The sequence below is a fragment of the Xyrauchen texanus genome, chromosome 35 (genome assembly GCF_025860055.1).
Source record: "Xyrauchen texanus isolate HMW12.3.18 chromosome 35, RBS_HiC_50CHRs, whole genome shotgun sequence".
Classification (NCBI taxonomy): Eukaryota; Metazoa; Chordata; class Actinopteri; order Cypriniformes; family Catostomidae; genus Xyrauchen; species Xyrauchen texanus.
Genome location: NC_068310.1, coordinates 32,523,838 through 32,551,816, shown reverse-complemented (window position 1 = coordinate 32,551,816; position 27,979 = coordinate 32,523,838). Strand labels below are relative to the sequence as shown.

The 27,979-nt window shown below is 37.3% G+C and overlaps 2 protein-coding genes across 4 annotated transcripts in view; one reads left to right on the top strand and one right to left on the bottom strand.

The window, feature by feature from the left end:
* Window positions 1–2,929: 2,929 nt before the first annotated feature.
* On the bottom strand, window positions 2,930–13,821 carry LOC127628825 (tetraspanin-31-like). The gene is made up of 6 exons (XM_052105739.1): window positions 13,646–13,821; window positions 10,399–10,566; window positions 9,609–9,689; window positions 9,380–9,520; window positions 6,929–7,036; window positions 2,930–4,869 (listed from the first exon to the last, which is right to left on the bottom strand). Exons 1-6 carry the CDS (start codon window positions 13,706–13,708, stop codon window positions 4,795–4,797), a joined length of 636 nt encoding a protein of 211 aa, XP_051961699.1. The 5' UTR covers window positions 13,709–13,821; the 3' UTR covers window positions 2,930–4,794.
* A 5,618-nt stretch (window positions 13,822–19,439) lies between these two features.
* agap2 (ArfGAP with GTPase domain, ankyrin repeat and PH domain 2) overlaps window positions 19,440–27,979 on the top strand; it is a 30,346-nt gene continuing 21,806 nt past the window's right edge. For 2 of the 3 annotated variants that reach the window (XM_052105723.1, XM_052105722.1), the window contains exon 1: window positions 24,415–26,267. In XM_052105723.1, coding sequence (XP_051961683.1) covers window positions 25,259–26,267 — 1,009 coding nt within the window. In that variant the 5' untranslated portion in view covers window positions 24,415–25,258. Of the gene's footprint in view, window positions 19,728–24,414; window positions 26,268–27,979 lie in introns of those variants that run through there. The other variant, XM_052105724.1, reaches the window with a different exon arrangement.

The following is a 27,979-nucleotide window of genomic DNA, read 5'->3' as shown; positions in this document are numbered from 1 at the left end:
TAGCATCATGCTTTGGGGGTGTTTTTCTGCACATGGGACAGGCCGACTGCACTGTATTAAGGAGAGGATGACCGGGGCCATGTATTGCGAGATTTTGGGGAACAACCTCCTTCCCTCAGTTAGAGCATTGAAGATGGGTCGAGGCTGGGTCTTCCAACATGACAATGACCCGAAGCACACAGCCAGGATAACCAAGGAGTGGCTCTGTAAGAAGCATATCAAGGTTCTGGCGTGGCCTAGCCAGTCTCCAGACCTAAACCCAATAGAGAATCTTTGGAGGGAGCTCAAACTCCGTGTTTCTCAGTGACAGCCCAGAAACCTGACTGATCTAGAGAAGATCTGTGTGGAGGAGTGGGCCAAAATCCCTCCTGCAGTGTGTGCAAACCTGGTGAAAATCTACAGGAAACGCTTGACCTCTGTAATTGCAAACAAAGGCTACTGTACCAAATATTAACATTGATTTTCTCAGGTGTTCAAATACTTATTTGCAGCTGTATCATACAAATAAATAGTTAAAAAATCATACATTGTGATTTCTGGATTTTTTTTTAGATTTTGTCTCTCACAGTGGACATGCACCTACGATGACAATTTCAGACCCCTCCATGATTTCTAAGTGGGAGAACTTGCAAAATAGCAGGGTGTTCAAATACTTATTTTCCTCACTGTATATTCAAATTGCTTATTACATCTAATGTATCTGGAACGACCTCATGTGTTGTGTATTACTGTAACATGTTTATGGATAATTCATACTGATGTTTATAAGTTATATGCATTTCTCTGAATTTCAGTCCTTTTTGCTACCTCAAATCAAATTCAGGAATTGAAACCGAGTTTAAAATGCATTCTCCATGCATGAGAGAGAGATAGAGAGAGAGAGATGGCTGCTGTTAGCAACTCCCCATCACAGACCATCTCTCCCTCTCTCTCCGTTTCAGTCCACTCTTGAGTTTGCTTTTCAAACTTCTAGTAGGACTTTTGCTATCTGCATCTTGACAGGTGGTTAGCCCTGTTTGGGCATATGGGCATTCATGGAAAGGAGAGAGAACTGGCAAGTGGCCCATCCCAGAACCCGAGTGTGCTGACAGGATGGGGGTTCGCTCTGCTGAGCACGTCCAGAATCCTGTTGACCGGAAATTCAAGGAAAGCAGACACCTTACAATGCACATTTTACTCACATGAGTGTGCTAAAAACAACAACCTACAGTTCAGAAGAAAAATCTGAGCCAAGTAAGGCCAGACTACCGTTTAGCATATTAGACCAGCTCCACTGGTAGATTTGACATCTAATTTACATGATCACACAAAAATGTATTTCCTTACATTTTAAATTCAACGGATGACCTACAAAGCGCTTTCAGAACTACACGATCCATTTATTGTGGCCACTTGTTACAATAAATGATGTGCAAAGCTCATCAGTGTAAACGTTATGACTTGGATATTATAAGGTCATATGAAGAAGCTGAAAAACAGAATAGAATATATTTAACTACAAGGACAGTTTTGGACCTTTTTTGTATTCAAACAAATTAATCAATATAGTCATTGTGCTAAAGAGACCGCTTTAAACCACTGAGGATGATTTCACGCATGACAAACATCAACATGAGTTCGAGCATAAAAGATCAACTAGATAAGTGAAGTTGCTCAAGACAAACTTTGATGTTGGCTTGACAAAGCCAGTTTCTGAGAGTTTTAAAAACAAACAAACAGACAGATAGATCTTTTAGATGGATATATTTTGTTCTGTAACCTAAAGCCATGTTATGGCAGACCATGTTTGTGTTTGTTTACATTTGATTTTTTTGAAATTAGTTTGAATTTAAAAGCATTCCGTTGGCCTTTTTGAACATTGTGTCAATGCAAATAGGATATTTGATGGCCTGCTGTGCAAAAACTGTCATTTCAATCAATTAGAAAAGATACAGCAACTCAAGTCAGAACAGTCTGAAGGTCTGTGCCAAGTTTGATGGATGTAGCTTAAAACTAGGAGGATTTAGGAAGAATAGTCTGTAGAATTACAATAAACATAATTAGTAAACCTACAGCAGTTAATTGAAATTCTATTAAAATGCCAGTTTAAGAGTGAAAATACCCTCACTTTATAATTTCCAAGACAAAAATTGGGTCTTCTATTTTGATAGTATGTTGCCTTTAAGACATTACAAACCAAAGTTCACATTTGCAGCAACCTAACATATGTAGCGTATTGTCTTTCACTAGGGGAATTGTTAGATAGCACTATTTACAGTAAAGCATTGTTTTGACACAGTCATTTTACACATCCGACTTAACCAAGATACATGACCAATGAAAGCAAAATAGTTTACAAGAATATTAAAGCTTTAACACTGACAAGTGAGTGGTCGTGAAGTTATAGTACTAGGATGGAGACTGAGAAAGAAAAGAGGATTAACATCATGTCATAAGTCACAGATTATTAGCTATCAAAGTAAAATGGTGAACCACTCATACAAATACATTTAATCACATAAACATACGGTTGTCTGTTGTTTCAACAAGCTTGTTTTGCTATTCTAATCCAAAGTATGAAACTGTACAACACATATTGAGTGCATTTACATGCATGATTTTACACTGATTCGTGTGTGCTCATGCAAACGGTTGTCCTTCATAAACCTTTTAAGCATAAAACGATTGGCACACAGAGATTTTTGCCATTACCCTGATTTCACATTGTATGTAAACACCGTTACCAGGTTCTTACAGGCTTAACCAATGTAAACATGCCCGACTACATTCTGGCATATAAAGCAGGGACTAATTTGATCATTTCAAATGTCATGTAAACAAGGTTTCGAAGTCCATTTTTGGTAGTTATCAGCATACTGACATGCTCATTTACTTTCTATGATTTTATTCTGTCTTACCAATTCAAAAATAAGACACGCACAGGTATCGATCTAAGAAAGAATTTTAATTGGAAAAGTCTGTTTCAAAAATACAAAGCGAATCCTGGGAAAATGGTGCTAACAGCTCACCATGTTGGGTACTGCGACTTTCTCTCAACAGCAATAAATAACTACTATAGCACTGACATCGATTTCATTCCTTCAAAATCCATCAGTGAAATACACATGACCAAGTGAAGCTGAACACATTTGAGCTGTACTGAGTGATGCTCGAGTGTTCCCATTTTCTTTATTCTGTGGAGCGGAAAATAAAGCAGTTAAGACGGAGAGTGAAAATTAACAAATGGACATATTGGGAAGACGGAGGAGAGGAAACATAAGTAATGAACATATGTACATATACATAAGGTTTTACAAATGATCTACCTACCATAATAACACATTTCAACATAAAATGTAAAATAAAAAGCCTCACTTGAATGGCAACTTAACACTATTAAACAAAAAAGAAAACGATTGCAAAAATAACAAAAAGGACTTAATGTAAATAGCACATTATTTAAAGGTTAAAGGAACATAATGCAGATAGTATTTTCAAAATAGCTTGAAACAAGCAACACTGGACACATCATGAAGCACGGAGCAAAAAGCACAAGCAATTAATGTATGCAAATGATAAAAACTAATTAAGTGCATGAGTGTTTTGGCTCAAAGCCATCAGATAACTGAGTAAATCTTGCTTACAGCACTGAAATAAATGGCACGCTGAGATTATTCCAACACAAATGTCCACAAAACAATGCATAAGATATTAAAACATTAAATCAGTAAGTAATACTAAGCTTCAAAAGACATCAAGAACCAAGGAATAGTTTACCCATAAATTGAATTTTTATCAACATTTACTAATTTAACATGATTGACTTTTAACATCTAAGATCTCCTTTTGCGTTCCAAAGGAAATAAATGAATATGGGTTTGGAATAACAAAGTTGAGCATCGGTAAATGATGACAGAATGTTTTGGTGTACAATCCCTTTAAAAAGTCCAGTGAAAGTATCAAGACCCGGCTGAGACAGTAGGATCTCTGTGGTATAAACAAGGCTGGAAAAGAAGCTGTAAATGCGTGAACATTGACCCCGTCACGTTAAAGACTATTTACAACAAGAGGGCTGCAGTCCGTCGGCAGGGAAAATCCTCCCATTCGCATGGCTCAGTTGCACAAGTTCTTAAATATTTTTGTTCTAAGTCTAATTCCTAAACTAATATCCCAATGTCTGGACTGGTCACCTCATTGAGACGGATTTCATAGGCACTGCACAAAACACAGATGTTTATCAGGTTGGCACTAATTCTAGGCAGACCTGGGAGATGAATTATGTGACAAAAATTTCCCCCTGACTACTTCATTAACAACCATGGATGCCAACTAACTTTATAAACTACTGCTATACACTATATAGCCTGAGTGGTGCAATATCCTTCAATTAGACTGATCTAAGGATATGAACATGCAGACATCGATGACGTTTACGTTCCAGGTTCTTGATTTGCATACACAGAACAGGAAGTCTCTCAAATCAAGGATGGGGGAGTGTCAATGTAATCATCCTATCATACATGATGTTTCCTCCATCCTCTGCTGGTTTAAATTTGCCTGTCTGCAGACCTTGGAAAATGGGTCAGATCTAACATTAAAATGGATGGGTTTGTGTTTATGCTGCATTTGTTGCACAATAATTCAGTTCTGAAGCATGTGAGCGGATTTGAATCTGTTGAAACAGTTGAGGATCAGTGCTTGTGTTCTGTGTTTAATGCCTGAATGTCTTTCGGTGAGCTCCACTCTACCTGGGCAAAAGGGATCTGGGATAGCTGGACTACACTACACGTAGTTTAGGAAAGAGGGTTGGAGAGACTATAAGAAAGCACTGGGGTTTGCGCTAGGGTCCTTTTGGTTCCTGTAGCGCATGGCTAGCCAAACCCCTAAGATCTGAAAGAAAAAACAATGTATTATAGAGTGTAAGATGCAATAACATAATTAATAATAAGAAGAAATAAGTCATGATTGGCCATGGATTTTTTGCTTTTAAAATATGGAGGCAGTGGCAGAATGTTAAAAGATCATCTGACCATCATTTTGAAGCAAATTGACTGCAGTCCAGTATTTGTTTGAATATTTTTACATTTAAATGATATATGTTTTATATTTCTTCACATTCAGATACCCAAGTATGGGGTAGATAAATTTGTGACTGTGGAATGATACTGTATGGGGGTTCTGGGGTATCCCCTTATATAAAATTCAGAAAATGTAGAAGTCTGAATGGACCATTTTGTACCAGCTAGTAATTTTATTGTCTTTCCTTGTCATCCATGCCAGAGATGATGACATCTGATTAGTGTTCACAAAATCCTTTTGTTTATTATTAAAGGCTTGTAACATACTGATTAATAAAGCTAAATTTAAAAGGAAAAAACATTATGGTCTAAAGGTGCTCTGGAACTACGTTACTTATGCGGCGCCTCATGTTTACGCACACGCGTGGAAAAGAGGCAACGCGTGCGGAGTGGGACAGGGCATAAATGAAGCACGTTCGGTGCTACAGAAACATATTCAAGAATACAGTGCAGAAAGATCAGAGCTGTTGTACACATCACTGTTATTTTGTCGTGCTGCTCTCTAGAGATGATGAGAGGGTGCAACTGTCATCATGAAATCTAAACCGTTAATTGGCATAGCCTAACTGTTAGCGACAGCTAACGTTAGCAACTTCATACAGTCTGAGAAAGCCGAACTGCTTGCATTTTTTGTGACATGTACCTGACTGTCTAGATGTAGAACATTGGCTAAATATCGAAAGTTACTCAAAAGCTCATAGTTATCATGGATTTCGCTTTATCACGCTAGGCCTAAATATCGAGATTGTTGAAATTATTATTATTATTAGGGCTGAGCGATAAAACAAACACAATTCTGCCAAATAGTGGCTTTTTGCTTTTATAAAACGGAAGCATCTTCAATATGATTGACAACAATGTTCAATAAATTACTTTTTTTAAATAAAGTTTTCAGCCAAGTAATTCTAGTAGACTCTAGGCCATTTAATTTTTCCAGTATCGCAGCAAATATTATTATTAATTTTCCACTGACTTAAGGTCACAGATGTGTGTATATTCCAAATTTAATAGGGTTGGGAACTGAAGATCGGTTCTTATTCCGAACAGGTTCCATTTAAAAAAAATTATAATTCAGGAACTGCGAGACTTTCATGACATTTAGTTCTCGAACATGTGTAACAGCATGATAAAATACTGACAGTGTTTCCTGTTACCACACAGCAGCACTGCAACACCACTATTGAATCAGCAATTCATTTGTATCTACAGTGCGAAACATACAGTGTGAACAGTATAGTCCGATTCTCGAACAAATGATTCTTATGATCCAGTTAAATTGTATTTAAAGTGCAAAACAAACAGCGAGACCAGTATAGTCTGATTCTCTAATGAATTACTTTTATGAGTTGGATCTTTTGAATCTACAACACAAAACATACTGTGCTTACTACAGAGAGGATGACTCTTCCCAGACGATTCTTTTTAGTGAATCAAAAATGTACTAAACCGCAAGTCATTAATTTCATCATGTCCGACTTGAAATGTACCAAGAATTCAAAGTATTTACTGGATGGCTGCTGATTTGATCAAGTGTTAAGATACAAATAATGAGTTTTGTATTTTATAACAATGAATGAATAAATACAATATTTTAATATGAATTATTGTAAAAGTAATCACTTATAAAAATGTTAATAGCTTAATAATCATCACAACAAACAATTATTTCGCCAAGTAATACAGTTCACTTTCCCAAGAAATGCAGTGTATATTCTTGCACAATATACTGAGTTTAGATGGTGTGTCACAGGTGTGCATATATTGGCATTTTACGACAGCTTCATACTTGGCTTATCCGATCAGAATTTAGAGCCGGAACAACAGTATCTGTTTTATAAGATAGTATTTTGTAGCCCGTGGCTTGAACTTACCTCTGTAAAGCTGAAAAAGAGACCAACTCCTCCCAGGATTTTCAGAGACTCTGAGGCATGCTGGAGCATCTTTTGACCACAGGTGATACAGGTGTTTTTTACACATGGCTGCAGGAAGAGAAAGGAAATATTCAACATGTCATTCATTTCAAGTGTGGAGATGCAATGTTACTTTTAACTCAACATCAACCACAGAGGCATATTTATCAGATATAAAGACAGGAAACAGATAACAGAAATGCATATGCAAGCAGAGAAAAAGGCAGAGGAAGGTAGACAGGACACTTTTATTTTAAAAACACACACACACACACACACACACACACACACACACACACCCACCCACCCCCTTCAAAAGAGTAGCTTGCTCAGAAAATTGTGTCATCATTTATTCACCCTCATGGTGTTCCAAACCCATATGACTATCTCTCATGGAAAACAAAAGGAGAACGTTAGCTTCAGGCACTTAGTTTTGGAACTCAGTTTTGGATTTATGATGAACTTCTGAGTCTGGAATGATCAATAAAATGAGTTTTCACACAAGTAATTCAATATAACAGTCACTAGCCTAGTTTCCATCCACCTTTTGCACTATTTTGTTATCAACAAAGCAAAAATGCGAAAAATAAAGTTGCGACATTTGCCGCTTTCTGCCCGTTTCCATTCAAATGCCTTTTATCAATAAAAAGGGTGTGCGTGATGATGTCATAGGTTTTGGTTTAGTGCAAAAGAAATCAGCCCTGAAGCCATTTCAATTCAGAAACGTGTGTTTATCGCTAATTCACCTCCCAGATGTCCCTAATTTTTTCCTCCAAAGTTTTGGTAAAATGGGGAGAGTATTGAGACAATTCATTAAAATTAGCCAGTTTACTATAATTTTAATTTCACAAATAAATGCAATCAGAAGAGGAATTGCTATCAAAAGAGAACAGTCTGATAGGACTGTAATATTGGTCCTGATGTTGCACCTATCGCAGATTGGCACCAGTTCAGACCTGAAAGCAGATCGTCATGGCCCCGTTCAAACTGGCAACCTGCACCAAGAAGTGGGGGAAACTTTCTGTCTCAGTATAAGGACCATCAATCGATGTGTATATGCTGTGTGCACAGCTATTAAAGAAAAATAAATGTGGTGTAATATCAGGGATTACATGATACATTCCTGATATTCAATATTTTGAACAATCATCAAATCAAAAGCATCGTCATCACAACTACATTATGTCCCACAAATTTGTCCAGCAACTTTTAACGACCAACTGAACTTGATTATCATCTACAATTGATTTTAGCTTCAAAATGCAAATTTATATTTTCTGAAGCAGCAGTAAATGTGATCCAAGTTAAAGAAGGTTAGATTTAAAATATTTAAATGTTTTAAAATGTTCAAAAGCTCGTTTTCTGAAAGTGAACTTAGCATTGGACAAATAGTTTGGATTTTAAGTTTATAGTCTTGAAACAAAGTGCTGAATATTCTGAGAATGTCAGTCAGCCGACTGTTTTCATCTACAGAACAGGGTACATACAAAGGCATATTTAGGTCTAAAAATATTTTTTTTTTTTGTTTGGTAAATTATATATTGTTTTAATTGAATGCTTTTTTCGTTTGGTCATTTATTTTATTTAATACGGAGTATTTTGCCGTCAATTTTTCTAAAAGTAAAACTAAATAATAGTTTAATAGAATTGGACTGCAAGTGTGCTAAAAAAAATTTAAACACATGCCTTTCTCTTAGTATAGTGTATTTAGTCTTGATTTAAAACATCTTTGTGCACATAAATGATATGTTTTATGTTTTGCTAATTCCATGACTGCTGTCTATTTTTTTGAATGGTGTGGAAATGAAACTTTAATAAATAAACGGATGGATACTGCGATTAAATTAATCGCAAACAGTGGCCATTCATTTGTTCAACGTGCACGAGATATTTGTGTTGGCACTCCTGGAAGTTTCATATTTGCAGATCGGCTCTATATGCCATAAAGATCAATCCATAATCACGTACAATAAATTGGCTTTCAATAGTGTCGTCATGATTAACACAGGCTAACCATTGTGGCAAACTCTGTCATGTGACACAACATTTTTGCGTTAATGCCAATTTTATCGACAAAAAGTGTTTCCAAACCAGATTTTCACGACATTTGATGTATCGACATATAGTTTATGCGCTCGAGTTAAAAAGAAAAATATAATGTCGACATTTTAGCGATAATGTGCATTTCCATCAGCTTTATTTTGATGCGTTAAAACTTTTTCGCAAAAAATCCTTGGATGGAAAAGTACTTACTGTTTACTTTCATTGAATGTAAAAATTTGCAATGACAGTGAATGGTGACTGAGGCTAACATTCTTAACATCTCATTTTGTGTTCCACAGAAGCATGGGTTTGGAACAACAAGGGGGTGAGTAAATGATGACAGAATTAAAATGTTTGTGTGATTCTTACGGCCTGACAGAGGACGAGGTCAGACACAAACTCTTCGTTGTGTTGAGTATTGTTGAACAGGCCACAGCAGTCCAGCTTCTTCTCCAGATTGTCTCTGGTTTCGTTACTCATTATTCCCCAGGATGAGGACAATAGTTTCTCCTGTTTGATAATGTGACAAAAAAACAAAAGTTTTCAACATATAAGCATGCAACATCAACAAGCGTGCTTTAGAGATGGTTAGGCATACCTGCTGACCCTGATTCATTGCCAGACACGAGCATGACACTCCAAACTGGAAGAGGAACACGATGAACAGAATGACCATGTACTGTGAAAAAGATTTGGGGTCAAGGGCATAATAACTTTCAAAGGAAAGAACCATAAAAACATAAATAATGGAGTACAATCATAACTACATTTTCTATGAGCAGAGAAAGAGTACAACAGCACTGCAAATGAGAGCTGGAAGACACCAGAAAAACTACCAGTGATGGATCTAACTGAAATATTAAAATGCTAAACTAAACAGTGTAGTGGGGCTAAGATCAGAGAGCCTCAAGAGTCAATTAAATCATTATAATTAAGTTACCTGCGAATAACACCATGCGAATCCATCCCGCTCCCACGAGTTTCAATCCCGCACCCTCCCACTGAATTTTACTCCATGTTTTCCCGCCCTTTGCTCTTTTAATATACTAAATTATCTATATTTGGGGGCCTTTCTCGTAAATACTGGTATATGTGATTATTTCGATTCATTAATCGGCGCATCATAATCGATTGACAGCCCTAGTATTTAACCTGGCGTATTTGTTGTCCTTCCTTCAAATATTTGATTACGCATTGTGAAATGTATGCTTGGACAGACAGCTGAAGATTGTAGCTCGACTATAGCTCGATTATGATTGCGCTTGTAAAAGTCAAACTGTAAAGATTTGACAATACTGTCAAAATGTACTGTATCTAGCACAGATTAGTGAACACCTCAGAATCTGAAAAATGGTACAGAGTGCATATGTAATGCTTTTAAAGGATACAAAGAAGAGCATAACTTGGTGATGGCGGACGGCTCCAATGAGCCCCACAATGGCGATGAGTAGGAGAAAGAATCCCACAGCGATCACGCCGCCAATGATGTGAATGCTGGAGACAATCCCAAAGCCTTTACCCCATGCTGCTACGACAATCAGTAAGAGGCCAACCAGCTGAGGAAGAAAGAGAAACCAATCGGACAGAAGCAAACAGAAAGTAAAAGTTCCTGTAATTACTGTGAAACAATTTACAATACAGACAATAAATAAAATATATGAGAAAACTCTGCATTCAGCTTAATTACACTTAAAAGTATGAAATGGCATTCACAACTAATTTTACTTTAAAAATAAAATTATGTATTTCCAACTCTCCAACTCAAAACAAGATATACACACATTTAAACAGAAAAAGTAGGACGGAAGTTGATTTAAGCCATCAGGAATGGATTGGATGGTGAAAAGTGGGCTAGTGCAGCTAGCTGGGTGAAATCTTTATAGGGGAGGGGCAGGAAAATAAGAGGACTTAGTGATGTCAGCCTAAAAGAGAAGTTGTTTCAGAGGCAGAGCAAGTTATATATACTTTTACGTTATTAAATTTGTTTATGTGTGTGCACTAATGAATTGAGCACAATAAGACTAGGTATGTGTACTAAGAATGTTGTTACGGTAGATTCGATTTCATGTTGATTTTAGTGACTTCAACAGGTTAGAAGACAAAATGAGAATTGTGTATACCAAGATGACAACACTTTATTGTAGAGGTACAGATTAATCAGTGCTGAAAGTTGCTTTTTGGAACTATCGGTTATTGGCAAAAATCAACGCCGATAGTTGCAGTCTCGCAGTAATTTTTTTATTCCTCTGTTATACTGTTTTACAGTATAACAGTAGCCTTTAGAAGTGAAATAAAAACATGACACCATGCAGGGATTTATTTGCTGTCTCTAAATCTTTCACCATTGACAATATTCATAATTTTTTATTATCTTAAATTCAATGCATATTTTGTCATTTTGATTAGATTAATCAAGTGTTCTAGATTGAAGTGAGGGCATGCAAAGAAAAATAGGACTAAATGGAAACATGCTCCGTCAGCAAATACATTGTCTCCAACTTCATATCTTATAAATAATAATTCAAAAACACATCAGCTGATTTATATTCAAAGTTCTTAATCTGGCAATTGTATAAGTTATAAAAATATTAATTTAGAAAATACTTAAAGATGGGCATTGTAACAAGCCATTGTATGGAGCCAAGTCTCCTTAATTTCAAAATAAGAGTCCCCCCAAAAAATTATTTTATAGCTTAAGTTACAGTATGCAACAAATCTTCATTTTTTTTCTGTTTACTATTGGGATTTTGGTTGCTTACTGAACTGTATCAGGGATTTTATTCATTTTGCAGTCTTGTAACCTCTATGTCTGTGCCTGTCACAGTATGGAAAGACTAAGATTTGTTTTGTTTTTTAACAATCTTTAAATCGATTTTAAATACTATCTGCAAATTGATCAGTTAACGGCATTTTCCACTACCTTAGACATCAGTATCGGCAAAAAACACTATCTTCCGGTCAACCTCCAACCTCTGTGTATAAACAAATACATTAAAATAGACTAAAAACAATAAATCTATTGACAGCTCATGGGACACCTACAGTGACTACAAATTTTAAGCACAAGCAATACATAGTATAGTGCGTTACAGTCATCAAGAAGTCAGCAACATATGGGCAATAGTGCTGGCCAAGCCCTGAGCCAACTGAACAATGTACATACAGTCCCTCCTTAAATGTCAGTATGAGGGCTACAATTATGATTGTACATTGAAAATCAAAAGCACTTAAAAACTAAAACCTGGTCAAATATGCCACAAAGTGCCCCAATAAGATGGTTTTTCCATTTACAGGACATTTTTGATTTAGCCAATACTTTTATCAAAAATGACTTGAAAAACTGTAAAATTACAGTAAACTTATTACAGGTTCAGCAGCCCTGGAGTAACATGAGGTTAAAGGAATAGTTCACCCAAAAATAAAAACGCTCTGATCATTTACACACGCCTTCATGCCATCCCAGATGTGTGACTTTCTTTCTTCTGCAGAACACACATTAAGATTTTTAGAAGAATATTGCAGCTCTGTAATATTCGGACAGAAAATTGAAGCCAAAAAAGCACATAAAGGCAGCATAAAAGTAATCCATATGACTAAAGCCATATTTTTAGAAACTATATGATAGGCATGAGAGTGAGTAACTTATGTCAGAATTTTAATTTTGGGGTGAACCATCCCTTTAAGAGTCTTTATCAAAGGCACTGTGCTAATGGTTCAAAGAGCAACCCTTGCAGGGTTTGAACTTTCGATTACTAGCCCAGATCATTAACCACTAGGCTACACCACCCAAAGTAATTTTGCGAATTACTTTTCATTTACAGCCAGGTTGTCTTACCCTGTTCAAAGTCTTTTATTTTTGGCTTAGTATGACTATCACACCATGATGACACTAGGGCTTATTTTTCTTCAGCACACTCATCACATGTAAGTCATAGGCAGTATGGAAGCATGATCAGTGACACAGTCCTTCTCAAAGCATGCAATTTATCATATTAGACTAGTAAGCATAATGACTCATTCTGAAGCATACTGAATAATACTTGTATTGTCATTTGAACACTTAACCTACATTCAGCTATTAAAATTAAACAAATGAAGCTACAAGCGAACAGTCTGCTAGATGAACAGGGTAAACAATTGACACGGAGAGGTTCGTTGATAACAAGGGTGTATAGTTTATACACGCACTTAATTCTTAAAAAAAAAATACAACAAATAAGTGTACATAAATATGTAAACACAAGTGATTACACAAACACATGCGGTTACGCAACTGTAGATGACGAAACTTAATTTACGAGATCAAGCTACAAACAATTCACAACAAAAATATGTTCACGGTTTATTCCTTTATCATTTAAAATAATTAAAATACAGCAAGATAATTTTCTTCAGCTAGTATAAACCAATGAAGAACAACAGCTAGCCGATACATCTACTGATATATAACAAAGAGCTCACCTACGTACCGATCAATGAATGCCTTTATATTGATGATAAATACAGCTAAACTATAATTATAATAATAACCCTTAAATTGAGTCAATCCCCTTAGATAAAGTATTCGTTACTACTGATGCTTGATTAGCCGCTGCTAACGGGTTAGCTGTATTCATGTATTTGCGCGTGACTCACCATGTAAACTACATTTAGCGAACAGATGGCGTTTTTCGAGCACGTAAATCCTCCGCAGACCATGTTGAATCTTCAGTCATTTACCGATGAAATGGAAATGATTTGTTATTGGTGATGGTTTCACTGTAGTATCTATGCTAACGGCTGCTCTTCTTCTCCCGGCTATCGAACTTGCCGGTGACGTCACCACAGCAACACATTTCCTCTCGCGGCGGTCGAGATTATTCACTCACGTGCTCTGCTTGTAATACATGGAATTAGACGCTAGGAGATACAATTTCCTAAACACAGCCTTACTACGAGGCGCCATGCTCACTCAGAGTGAGGAGGTACGGCACATGCCCATACGGCTACAAACGAGTGTGGCAGAAATCTTTATTCACATGTTTAAAATGTGTCAGTTAAAATGTAATTGAGTCAAACATATTCCTCTATACGCGACGGCCATTGGCTACTTCAGAGATCAAATTTATGGGGAAGGTTGAGCACCACGGGAAAGTGCAGTGTTATGGTGATAAAAACTAATTAGCAGGTGGCAACTGCCTAGTTCGCCTATGCCTAGAAACAGCCTGGGTGCTGAAATGCATTTTTGTCAGGTTTTGTGGCATCTTTACACTCTCTTAAGATGTAAAGAAAGCAGCAGCTTGTTCTCTTTTTTCAGCATGAATCATCTGTTTTTCAGTCATGATAAAAACGGTAGCCGCATGTTCCATATTCTCAATGGGAGAAAGTCGACGTGGGTAGCTGAACTGATCGAAGCAGCAGCGCTTGTGTTCACCAGACATCAGCCACTTTGTTTCATGACTGCTTGGCACACACGCAAGATAAATCCTCCTATAGTACATGATTGGGTTTATCATGGGAAACAAAGACAATAAGGCATATTATTAATTGCATAATTATACTGGGCTGGAAATTAGTTTTTACATAAAGCTAAATTTACTATATTTGTTTTGTACTTCATTGAGATGTATTAAGAAGAAGAAAGCCAGCTAAGCGAGTATTGATGCTGACTACCACCCCTGGGGGTCATGCTCTAATTTTGTTAAGGTCAGCCACTGCAACCCCAATCCAACCCAACTATAAATCAAGGGAAACAGTATCACTTTTGTTAATAAATATTAAATTTGCAGCTGTTTGTCAATAATTATGTATATGAAATGGATATATTTTGTTACATGGTGTGTGTTGGCGTGCGTGTCTGACATCTTCAGGCGGTTGCATGTACTTTACATACGTGACAGACAACAGCATAATGGTAAAAGAGGACAAAAAGAAGAATGTAATTCCAAGGCTTTCTAATAAATTAAATCATTTAGTGGCATTCTTCTTTTTTTATTTATTTATTTACTTTATCCCTTTTATCTCCCAATTATGGAATGCCCAGTTCCCACTACTTATTAGGCCCTTGTGGTGATGCGGTTACTCATCTCAATCCGGGTGGCGGAGGACAAGTCTCGGTTGCCTCCGCTCCTAAGACAGTCAATCCGCGCATCTTATCACGTGGCTCAGTTGTGCATGACACCGTGGAGACTCCCAGCATGTGGAGACTCCTTCTACTCTCCGTGATCCACGCACAACTTACCACGTGCCACATCAAGAGTGAGAACCAACAATTGTGACCATGAGGAGGTTACCCCATGTGAGGTAGAGACCCTCCCTAGCAACTGGGCAAATTTGGTTGCTAAGAAGACCTGGCTAGAGTCGCGAGTTTGAATCTAGGGCTTGCTGAGTGACTCCAGCCAGGTCTCCTTAGCAACCAAATTTGCCCAGAGTAAGGCCCCTGGCCTTACTAATACATTCAAATAATTGATTTTAATCATAACACAAGATTTCACAAACAACTGACAGAGTAAACAAAAAGTGATCAATATTCAAGAGTTTTCTTTGCTTCTTATTTTAATTACTATTTTATCATTCTCGTGATATCAACACTTCTGCTGAATAGCTTGTGTCTGTTTTCATGATGGGGTTCACAATTAAAGGTGCAATCTGTCATTTTTTCCTTGTTTAAAAGGTTTTACTTCTAAAGAAATTAATTGCGATTTTAAAACATATGAATAAAATCATGATCACTCACATGAGATGAAGACTCCAGTCATATCAGTAACCTTATAAAAGCTGTTTTATTCTGCATCGAGAGTGTTCCCCTTAAGGGGGCTGCCATGTTAGGATCACATGACCAGCCAAACCGACTTGTTATTGGACACTTTCACTCGTGGATTAATGTGCCCTTCAAGTGGAGTCGGAAACATCATAATTACAAGTTCCGAGCACATGAATGATCAACTGAAGTCGTACTTACAGTTTGGGAAACTCAGAAATAGATGATATCAGAGTTAATGTTTGAAGGGGAATATTGACATTAGAGATGATGGAAACCAATGATTTTTGGAAGTTATTTTGATTTCACTGCTTTATTTCAATAATATTAATATGTTAAATGTGACATTCAACAAAAGACTCGCACTTCGTTGTTTGTTTAACCCTTGTGCGACTTTCGGGATATTTTTGTCTTTTTCATTTTCGTTTTTTCGATCATTTTGGCTGTGTTAATGCCAAAAGCAAAGATTTTGCCAAAGGTGTTTTGTGGGGAATTTTGATATTTCAACTTCAGTTCCTATAATACATCTATAATACACTGTGTACACAAAGTAGTTACACTCAGGACTTTAAGGACAAAAACCCTTGAAAACCATTAAAACTGTATTATTTGATCCTAGTGCCATTAAAACATAAAATCATGAATTCAATGATATTATGCTTTCATTCTGGAGCACTGGCTTCAAAATGAATTAATATTGTCCACCAGATGGCGCAATTTCCCTCATGTTTAGCCTATGGAGCAAATACATGCTTTTTTCTATTTTCTGTTTGTTGTATTATAGAGCACTGCAGGCCAGAAGAATTAACGATGCACCTAAAATTGTGTGGATGTGTTGGTATGAATGTCAGAGTGTGTTTTTCTTATGTGTGTATTGAGAAATTTGTGTTTGTGTGTGTGTGTAAAAAACAACAGCGGCATTATATAAACAAACTGGTATTTAAAGGGTTAAAATCCTGAAAATGAATGAATATTTGGTAGTTATGATCAGGACTGATGTTGGTTAAAAAATATAAAGTCTGCGAAAGTGTAAAATAATACTAATATATAATGTTACGGCAGTTTTTTGACGCTGACATTTTTGTCCTTTAAGGACATCCGAGTAAATTTGTTATTGACACACAAGGGTTAAAGGAAGTTTATTAATAATTTGTTCCACAGCATGCATTAATACATCATATAAGTCGTGTAAAAGTGATGCAGGTGTGATCAATTATTCTTATCACTGGAACAAAGGAAAAAAAGCTTTTGCCATCGTTTTTGTGTATTTGTTTAAGTCTGGCGTCTTCCGTATTTTGTTTCCCACTTGAATGTGTGACGTCATTGTGACGAATGCCCGACTCGGAGGTACGAGAGTCCCTCGTGCACTTGAAGGCAGGATAATTTAATCATGACTGACTGTGAATAGTGATTTTCTACTACAAAGGCACCAATTAAGTGAAAACTATCGCATTAAAATAATTCTGCACACATACACACCCACCCATAGGTGTCAGTGTTAGTCCAAGACAACCTGAAAAACTTACTGAGTGCACCTTTAATTAGTCCACAACGAAAAACATCCTCAATTAAAAACCTTAGACTAGACTAAAGACTTGAGATATAAAGGGGTGTTCTGAGACGATTTCAGAGTAAAACTGTCTTCCATTATTCCCAAATATGATGATGATCTTTAAACAAACATGCTCGTCCATCACACTGAAAGAAGGTAAGTTCATCTTTATCGTTTGCAATGTGTTTAAATAGTTTCAGGTAGACAACGCGATCATTTTATTGCTCAAACTGAATCTGTTTATCATACCTCTGGATATTATCATGGTTAGGTGAGATGGGCGGGGCGGGGGTGTTTGACAAGTAAATGCAGATATGTAAATGCGTAGGTCTCTACTTAAAGCGTAATTGTGATGATAAAGATGGTGCGGATTGAAATAGTACCCTACAATGAATAGAGGGGCCACTCTGCTCCTCGTTGACTGACTCTGCTTGAGCATCTTTTGGCTGAGCGCTGTAGCAACAAACTACGTCACACTTCAGTCCGCCCACTGACGTCACACAGGATGCTGCATTTTGGACTGATCGATTAAGACCCACATTCATTAGACGCTATGAAGCTTTCAAAACATTTACACATTATCATTGTAATTATTAACACATTTGACAATGCTGCCTATAATTTAACATGTTTGGAATTTTACCATATAGAGATAGGGGAGGCTGGGGCTAATTGTAACACTCTAGTAAATACCTCTCAGGGTTGGTTTATTTTTGATAGTCAGTATAGGCACATAACTAGCCCCAAACTTTGCCTACAAAACAGCATTTGAAATGTTTACTGTTCTCGACCACGAAAAAAACTACAAGTTCATTTAGCATACATTGACATCAGTGTGAGAGATTAACACTAAGGGGCAATACCTGCCCACTGAATGTGATTGTCATGGGCATTGTTTACCTTTATGAGGGCAACTTTGTTTGTAACCATATAAAACAAACAGTGTTTCATCCGTTTACATCAAATCTGCTTTAATCAATTAATAAATACAAATTCTCAAAATTTCGAATTTATTAACTCTTACCCTTAAAATTAAATCAACATTGACTACATGCTATAATATGCATAACTAGGACTGTAATAAAATACTAAAAACTGTACCAGACTAAAAAAAACAACAACAAAAAATGTGCCCATTTTTAAGATTTTCTCATTTCATTTTCATAACAAAATTCTATCAAACTGAATTGTGTAATGTTTAACAAACGTTAAAGTAATAAAACAGTATTAAAGTCCTTTTTAGTATAAACTCCGCTAAACACCAGTAGGTGGAAATATGCGCGATAAAAAGTGAATCGCCAGAAACAAAAGAAGAAGAATGTGAAAGTGAAAGGGGAGATTTATAGTAGTAACAAAAGGACTTAAATACTGACCTGTTTCTCACCCACACCTATTATATCACTAATGAAGAAATTGGTTTAACCACTGGAGTGGATTACTTTTATGCTGCCTTTATGTGCTTTTTTGGAGCTCCAATATTTTTGTCTCCAATCGCTTGTATTGTGAGGACCTTTAGGAAAGAGATATTGTAAAAATCGTTATTTGAGATGAGCAGAAAAAATGAAAGTCAGACACATCTGGGATGGCATGAGGGTGAGTAAATGATGAGAGAATTTTCATTTTTGGGTGAACTATCCCTTTAATTTCTGTCACTGGATGACACAATGCGAACCTGCCATTAAATAGCCTAAAATGCTAAAATGTCCAACAAATATTACAATAAATAAACAGTAAAAAAATAAAATAAAAATACAATATTTAAAACACGTTTGACACCTTGCCCCTAATATATGTGACAGCCTACCCCAACCTGAAATTTATGAGAAATAGTCAGGCTAGGTATTTGACAACTAGCCCTGCTCTCTCTATTTGTATAATCATAATAATCAAATTATTTGTTTTGTTCATATCTACAGTATGGTTAGTTTCACCATTCCCAGCTCTAAATCTGAAAATAAACTTTAGGCTGCCTTCTTGCAACCTTATCTGCAGTTTGAAACCAAGGCTTACTCTTACCACAAAATCCTGTTTGTGACAGAACAGCCTATGAGATGGTGACACTTTTTAAAATCAGGAAGTGAATTCATAGAGACAGAGGAAATACATGCAAGCAAAACTACTTCTGCTCGTGAGGCTTTTTGCTTTAGAGTTTTACACGACTATCTGCTGTTGTACGTGACATTGACATGAAAGAACGTGCAGGAAATGCTGATGTGTTACAGGAGAGACTCCGTGCAGTTTGAACAGTCTCATTGGTTTAAATATGAATAGCACAATTAAAGTTACAAACTCAACTGCAATTAGAGCAGAGGTGCGAAGGCATGAAAGCTTGCAAAAAACTCTAAATAGGTTTCTCAAACAGCTGGAAAGGGTTGAAGACCAGCAGATCAGAACAGGACTAAAGGTTTTTCTGCATAGCATACAAGGTGAGCTTGGCTGTTTATATGAACAGTACATAAATACTGTACAGTGGGCTTATTCTTGTTGTCCCCTGGTAGAGATAATGATTTGCATATTGTTTTGCGAGGTTGAATGTTTACTTTAGAGATGTTTAGGGTCTACACTTACCAAAGAGAAGCCCTGAGTGGCAAAGATATTGTAAACTCATCTCCACATAAACAGCATGATGTTTGAAATGTTGGAGCCAATTTCTTCTCAAAAAAGCATCTGTTTTCTAATCCTACTGGAAACGGGTTTGACACAGCAGTGCTTCATTGTCTTATTATTATTACACCTTGTTTTAATGTGGCTTTAAACCGTAAGAAAACTATATATAAATAATGGTTTAACCGCAATTGATTTCTCCATTTACGACTATTACATTTGTTATGTCCAGCTTTGCTATAATGTTGGCATTTAAAATGGCATCATACCCTCAAAACGTTTATTTTATAAAAAACGGACAAATAAATCTGTTTTATCTCATTTTAAATTAAACGATACATCCAGCATACATCTCCAAATACCTATGCTCCTCCCATTAGACCGTGATAATGATAACTGTTACTACAGTTTGAATGTACAATAAGAATCATGGATGTTACTTCAGAGAGGCCCAGGTTTAAACATTAGCACCATCTTAGAGACGTTGTCATGGTGGTAGGCTTTTTGAACAAGAAGTGCTGGTCCATTTCCTGTCTGACGCTGTTTTGCTGCCCACGAAAGCCACATCCTCTGCATCTCAGGCACCACCTGTCAACAGTGCTACACTTAAACTCCGTATCTGACCTAATTATTTTTAGTTTTCCACAAGATTCCTCTTTCTCTGAAATGATCAGTATCAGTGATTAATTAACAGTAACTGATAATGAATCTGTCATCCTTGCAAATGGGATAGTTTACCAAGAAATTATAATTCTGTCATCATTTACTCTACCTCACTCAAACTTGTATGACTTTCTTTTCTCCGTTGAACATAAAAGGAGATGATAGTCTCAGTCATCATTCACTTCCATTGCATCTTTGTTGCATACAATGAAAGGAGACTAATGCATTCTGCTTGAAGTCATACAGGATTGGGATAACATGTGATGACAGAAATTATGACAGGAATTTTCATATTTAAGTGAATTATCCCAAGTTGACATAAAGGTAAATCCTTATTTTAGGATGCAACATATACAAAATGGTCCAAAAAGTGTCCATGCTGTGCATATTCACAAGGTTGAACTTATGGTGACAGTGACTAATTCACTTTTAATATAGTATTTGTTTATACTCTGTATAATTTACTTCCTCCTCATACTTCCTCTCGAGAGCGATTATGAGTCCGTTGATCTAGATTGCAGCTGAATATTAAGACAATATGAAGTGAATCTTATGCTCTGTTTCTTCAATGCACAACATTTAAAACTAGATTTTTACATTTTTTTGATAGTACATGTCTGTGTTTATCTGTGCAAAACTCACCGCCATGATGCTAGGATGTTATGAGTGGTTGCTAGGTCATTGCTAGGATGTGCTGGGTGGTTGCTAGGTGGATTATTACATCCCCATGTCAAAAGAGCCCATCCCCAAGTCTCTATGGTTGCTTAATATGCGGCTTGGGTCCCTTCTTCAATGTAAGTTTAGAAGATTTTGACACCCGTTTTATCGTCCCCCAGGCAAACATCATAAATCTGATTACTTTTCTTAGCAAGCAACGCTAATCCTTGAAGAACAAGTTAAAAACAAGATATTAAAAACAAGTGCATGGTCTTTGAATATCATTCATTAGCCCAAATAGTCAAAATTGTATATGGATTAAAAGGCAGAAAGGATGCTTGATGGGAAAACAAAAAGTAAAGAAAACTGGAGAGAGAAAGACTTGCTGTTGACTTCTGAGCACAGAGGTTTGGGAATAGGACTGACATATTTAAATCTTGCTCACTGCAGGGTGCCAAGAGAGTGGGAGACTGGCAGAGTGACAGCGATTTAAGGGGGAAAGAGAGACAGGGAAAAATATGTTTATGAGTGTGAGATCTCCAAGACAGAAATGGGCACCATGAAATTTCAGCACACAGAATATACTACAGTAGAACATATATATGTGTGTGTTACAGAAAGAAATAAGCTAGATTTTTATATTTTCTGAAGATTTGAGAGTTGCTTGCCAGATAGAGTGTTCTGTGTTGTTGCTAGAGCATTGTTGTGCAGTTGCTAAGGTGTTCTGAGTAATTGTTAGCATGTTGCTATGCGGTTGCTAGGGTGATCTGGGTGGTTGCCAGGGCATTGCTAGAGTGTTCTGGGGGTTGCTTACTGCCCCAAGTTAAAAGTCTCAATTTTATTTTGATCCTTAGATATGATTGGGGTCCATTATTTTAATGTATATCTGGGATTTTGTTCACCTGTTCGATCTCCACAGCCACCACCATTGTCTCCTTGAGTAAGGCACTTAACTCCAGGTTGCTCTGGGGGGATTGTCCCTGTAATAATTGCTCTGTAAGTCGCTTTGGATAAAAGTGTCTGCCAAATGCATAAATGTAAATCAATCAATCTATCTATCTATCTATCTATCTATCTATCTATCTATCTATCTATCTATCTATCTATCTATCTATCTATCTATCTATCTATCTATCTATCTATCTATCTATCTATCTATCTATCTATCTATCTATCTATCTATCTATCTATCTATCTATCTATCTATCTATCTATCTATCTATCTATCTATCTATCTATCTATCTATCTATCTATCTATCTATCTATCTATCTATCTATCTATCTATCTATCTATCTATCTATCTATCTATCTATCTATCTATCTATCTATCTATCTATCTACTCGGGTTGGGGAGTAACAGAATACATGTAATGGGATTTCGTATTTAAAATACCAAAAATATAAGTAACTGTATTCCACTACAGTTACAGTTTAAATAATTGGTATTAGAATAAAGTTACATTCAAAAAGTATTTTGATTACTGAAGAGATTACTTTGCATTTTATTGTCATTTGTTTAATTTAATATTTAGTCCTTTCAGATGGAAAACATTTATACATATAAATGATGCGATCCAAAGTGCATTTGAACAGCGGTGAAACACTTTATTATGATGTGTTACATTCATACGAGCAGACAGAGAAGTAAGTTTGAAGTAAGTTTGGAGCAGAAGAAATAGAAATAAACCTTGTGTAAATTGTCAGCTTTACGCTAAGCTAAAATGTTATTTCTAGCCATTTTACATGCCCATGTTACCAGACACAATTATATTTATTTATCAAGAAAATTCACGTTACATCATAATTAATTTTTTTCTAGTAAGACCTTTGATATTAGGGCAAAAATCATATTCTTGATAATAATTTTTGTATTGTTTTCCTATAAAAATATCAAAAAATCCTTAAAACATGATCAATTTGATTCATCTTGTTTTAGAAACAACACTGCATTAGATATATAGGTTTTTCAGAGAATTTTTTAACATGAGAATTTTGTCTGTACTGTAGAGATTTCATAGTCAAAACAAGTGAAAACATCTACCAGTGCTGAAGAAGTAATCCAAAGTATTTAGAATACATTACTGACCTTGAGTAATCTAACAGAATACTTTACAAATGACATTTTAGAGCATGTACTCTGTATTCTGTAAAAGTAACCCTCCCAACCCATATAGCTGGACAATTTGACAAATCATTCATGTTTGTAGTGCAAACAGAGTAGGGTGAGTTATGTGACAACATTTTATATTTAGAGATTTAAACAAACTATTAATCTTGAAATATCTACAATAGTAATACTTAACCACTCATAAATCAATTGAAAACGTTTTCTCTAAATCTTATATTGAATTGTGTTCTGTATGACAACTGTCCTTATGAATGAAAGCAATCAATATCATGCATTATTGATTTGCCCTAAATGGCTTCTGATTAACTTTTTTAAAGTAATTCTTTCCGCTTCCAGATGCTACCAAAAATCATTGACAAAAAAAGAAAGTCAGTGTTCTGATACTCACTTCCTTAGTTATTGAGTCAATTCAAGTTTAGTATTACACTAATACAGCCCACTTGACAAACAGATCAATCAATGAAGTCATCAATAATATTGCATGCCCTCACACACTCATTCATACACACCTTAGTGAGGACAGTGAATACACAGTTCTGGGGTTAGATATGGAGGAGATAAGCAAAAAAGAGGCAGAGACTAGATGGAATCAGTACACGGAGGAGGTGGAGTTAAGTCTCGGAATACCCTGGTAACAAGCAAGCTCAGTGTCTGGGAAGGAAACGGTGGGGGGACTCTTGAATCACTGTACTGACTGTGACTGTGATATGTGGCACATTGCTGCCTGATACAGCACTGGATCCAGTGCAAAACTGCCTCCTTTTCTGCATTGACATGACTTGATCAGCTTTGCACATCACATATTTGTGTTTTTCTTGTGTGGTTGACCTCTCTTTCTCATCAGATCTTGCTAGCTTTATGAGTCTGCCTTTATTCCTCAACACATCACTGATTCTTGCTTTTTAAGCAGGGGAGAGAGTGTGCGAGTGAGAGAGAGAGGAGAGAGAAGAGGGGAGGGGGTAGCAGGCTGTGGAAAGCAAGGGCTGGGAGCTGTCTGGCTGGTGACAAGGGCAGAGAGAGAGAGAGAGACAGAGAGAGAGATAGAGAGAGAGAGAGAGAGATAGAGGCGGGAGATGGAGAGAGAAGCAGGGTATTCCTGCTCTGTGCTGTTCTGCGTGGGTTTGAAGAAGACCTTCCACTGGAGAGATCCGTGAAACCCCTGTTCATCATGCGTGTTTCAACTGAACCTTTGGCATGAAATGCTGCTCTCTTGAATGGAGCATGATCGTTTTGGTGTCTGCTTTATTGACATCCCCTACTGCTTGACGCACAGATCACTGAAGGCGTGATGGATAGACTCTCTGTGAGGACATTAGGATTTCTGTCTGTGGACTTGCCAAAACCATCTCCACTGTTCCATGTGTCATCCAGACTGACTTCTACAATTCACTCTTCACAGGTGGAGCAGGTTGGTGATATGCCTTGATGTGAGGGTAACAGCTCTGCACGTCTCCCAGATATAATTCTACTCTGTCTCGCCCTTGACGTTTTTTGTTTCTCTTCTGATTTCTATTGTGTCATTGTCATTTTTTGCCTTTGAAACGGCATCTTGTTGAATGTAGTCAAAGAAATCGGGAGCATGCTTTTCATGCAGGTGACGAGACGTGGGCATATGTCTGCATGCTTAAAATAGGTGTGAGAGGAATCGAGAATAGCAATACGGACAGAATGACATGGAACCTGAGGTTTGAGAAGAAACGCAGTAGTTTGCAAGAGCAAAAAAGACATTGAGATAATTTTTGTTCAGTCTGGGGAACGGGGTCACGCTTCATCACTTCTCATTGACATAGTTGCCTGAATTTCTCTCCATCTGATGGATTTGCTGTAGAAGCCTTTGAACAAGTGATTGTTTTGTGCTTTAAATTAATTTCTGTCTGAGATTTGTTGGGAAATTCTGGACCACATGAACCGAACCGGCCCATCCCAGTCAAAAACCACCTACCTTATCTCCCTTACCCTTGTAAAAGTAGAGACCACTGAGGAACATGAATTGGAGAAGTCCAGGCAAACTTTGGAGGAAACAGGGTGTGATGCTGGTGGAACGAAGCATCTTAAACACACTGAATCCAATAATGAAGGCCAGGAATGCCAGAAAAGGGGTGAGGCTGTGGAGCTGGAGGCTGGAGAATCCATCAAATTCTCAGTGGAACAGGAACTACTCCAAAGCCCAAGTGAGGATAAAGCACTTTTTACAGATGGCGTTTCCCCCAGTGATAATCAAAAATCAATAATTTCACCCACCACAGAAAATGGAAGAGCCAGAGTATCCACTGGAATATCTAAAACCAAGGTTCCTCTGCATCTTGGTGATATCCCAGTTCGTGCAACCCAACGACCTGTGTCTCTCCTAAAAGCTCATGGTAGTAGTCGTGAATTCAAGGAGTCCAGAGAGAGTATCCATGCCTCCTCGAAGAGCCTTGACCATAAGGACAGTCGGACCAGGATTCAGTCCCCGAACAGCCCCACTCCTGGATCTTTCCGGGCATCATGGGCTGTAAGTGAGGTCAAACCCTGTGATGAAGACATTAAAGGAGGTGTTGGAATGAAGAGGCCCACTGACGGTGATATAATAGCCATGCGAATCCAAAGTCCTCGAGCCGAGAGATTAAAGGCAGGATCTACATCTTTGCCAAACCCTGTCGCATTGATATCCAAGCCGCAACGCAAGGGAAAGAGTCGAACCTTGGACAACAGTGATCTGAATTGTCTCTCAGAGGACCTCCTGAAGAGCAAAGCTGGCCAAATGACATCTGACTTTAGAACAGCTCACTCCCAGGGGGCTTCGGCACGTGATCGCAAGATGCTGAGATTTATTAGTGGCATTTTTACTAAGAGCACTCCAGTGGCAACCAGTACAACCATTGTGACCCCAATCTATAGCTCCATTCAGAGGGAATCCAGTGAGGAGGAAGGTAGGAGAATATTACTCTCCCATACACAACTCAACATCTCAGATCTCTTGAAAATGAGAGGGGGGTCATCTTTAGACTCATGCTCAATCCATAGAGTACTACATTTACAATAAGCTCAAGTTTCTATCTTGATTTACAATTCACATTCATTTTGATGTGGGAGATTTCACACCATTTACAGAATTCTGGTATTATTTAAGGCCAAATGATACTTTGGGTTTCCATGTGCTGCTAAGTCTTGCACACATTGCGCATGACACAAATGTCATCATCAGCACTGTACTGTCTGTGCGCAGCCCAGTTTTTCTAGACATGCAGAGAGAGTGCATGATCTGCACATGCACCTGCTGTTGACTGTGCTAAAGTGGATCATAAAGCATGCGTAGTGTACATGTGTCAAGCGTGTCCGTAGGCGCTCACAGCCAAAAGCGTATTCATTGAAAAGCTGAACGCTCCACACCACGCCAAACAGAATGGCATGCGGAAAAGAAGCCTTGGGTTGTAGAGTTAAGAGGCTGAGAAGATCCTGGTCTTTTCTTTACAGCCTACCCCTACCGTTTCTGTTTCTGAACTGGTATAATTGGAATGAGAAACAAATTTGATTATACCTACGCCACAGGCAACATGATTTTACCAAATGTCCTAATCCCATCTTTGATGTTCCACCCACTTCCTGTATTCTGATCTCATTCTTCCACAGACACTTCAATCCTTTCATCACCAGCCTTATAATTCTGAAGCTTGTCCACCACAATTTTAACACCCTCAACTGCTTTCATTTTACAGTGGAAAAACTCACTCTGCTTGCTTTTTTGACATCTCATTTTGGAATATCTGAATCTACATACAGTTAATTGATGAGCTTTACCCTGACCATCCTACATTTTAAGAATAATGTCTGAATATTTGGATTAAATCTCAAGCAAAACAAGCATAGTTTTTCTAGCAATCAATTCTAATTAGGACCTGTCAGAAGAAAATGAAGATACCGAGGGTGCCTTCAACTCGTTTGTGTGCATCAAGAGAACATGATTTACTCTCTTTAAAGGGATAGTTCATCCAAAAAATGAAAATTCCTTTATCGTGTCCTCCAAAACCTGTAGGACTTTCTTTCTTCTGTAATGGAAATAATTCTGCCAAAAATCTTTTGTGTTCCACGCAAGACTGAAAGAAAGTCACACGGGTTTGGAGTAATATGAGGGTGAGTGAATGATCTCTGAATTTTGGGGTGAACTATCCCTTTAACATCATGGACAAAGGCTTTTTTTGTAAGCTACATACGTATTCTGCAACAGTACAGATTTTAAGAGTAGTCTTTGAATACCATTGCGGTAAAATAGTATCAGTCCATTTTCATCATCATTGGTAATTTTACAAGTGGTTTTATATTGGTGTGCATATGTGTGTGGTCTATATGCTGCAAGCAAAAGGTCTGATGCGTCTGTACACACAACGCATGCGTGCACAATATTTACGTATGTGTTCTCCGAGTGAACAGAAGCAGCGGCTGGAGGTGGGGTTGTCATGGCAACAGGGAGGTCTGAGAGAGTTGCCTGTTGTGTGGCTGTGTTATGCCAGGGAGCGAGCCACAGATGAAATGAATGGGAGTGAGGGTATGCGAGGAGGGGTCCTTTTGAAAATCTTTTGAAAAAAAAAAAAAAGAATGTGACACATAGAGCATCCTTTTAGAGGGGGGTAGTGTGCCATATATG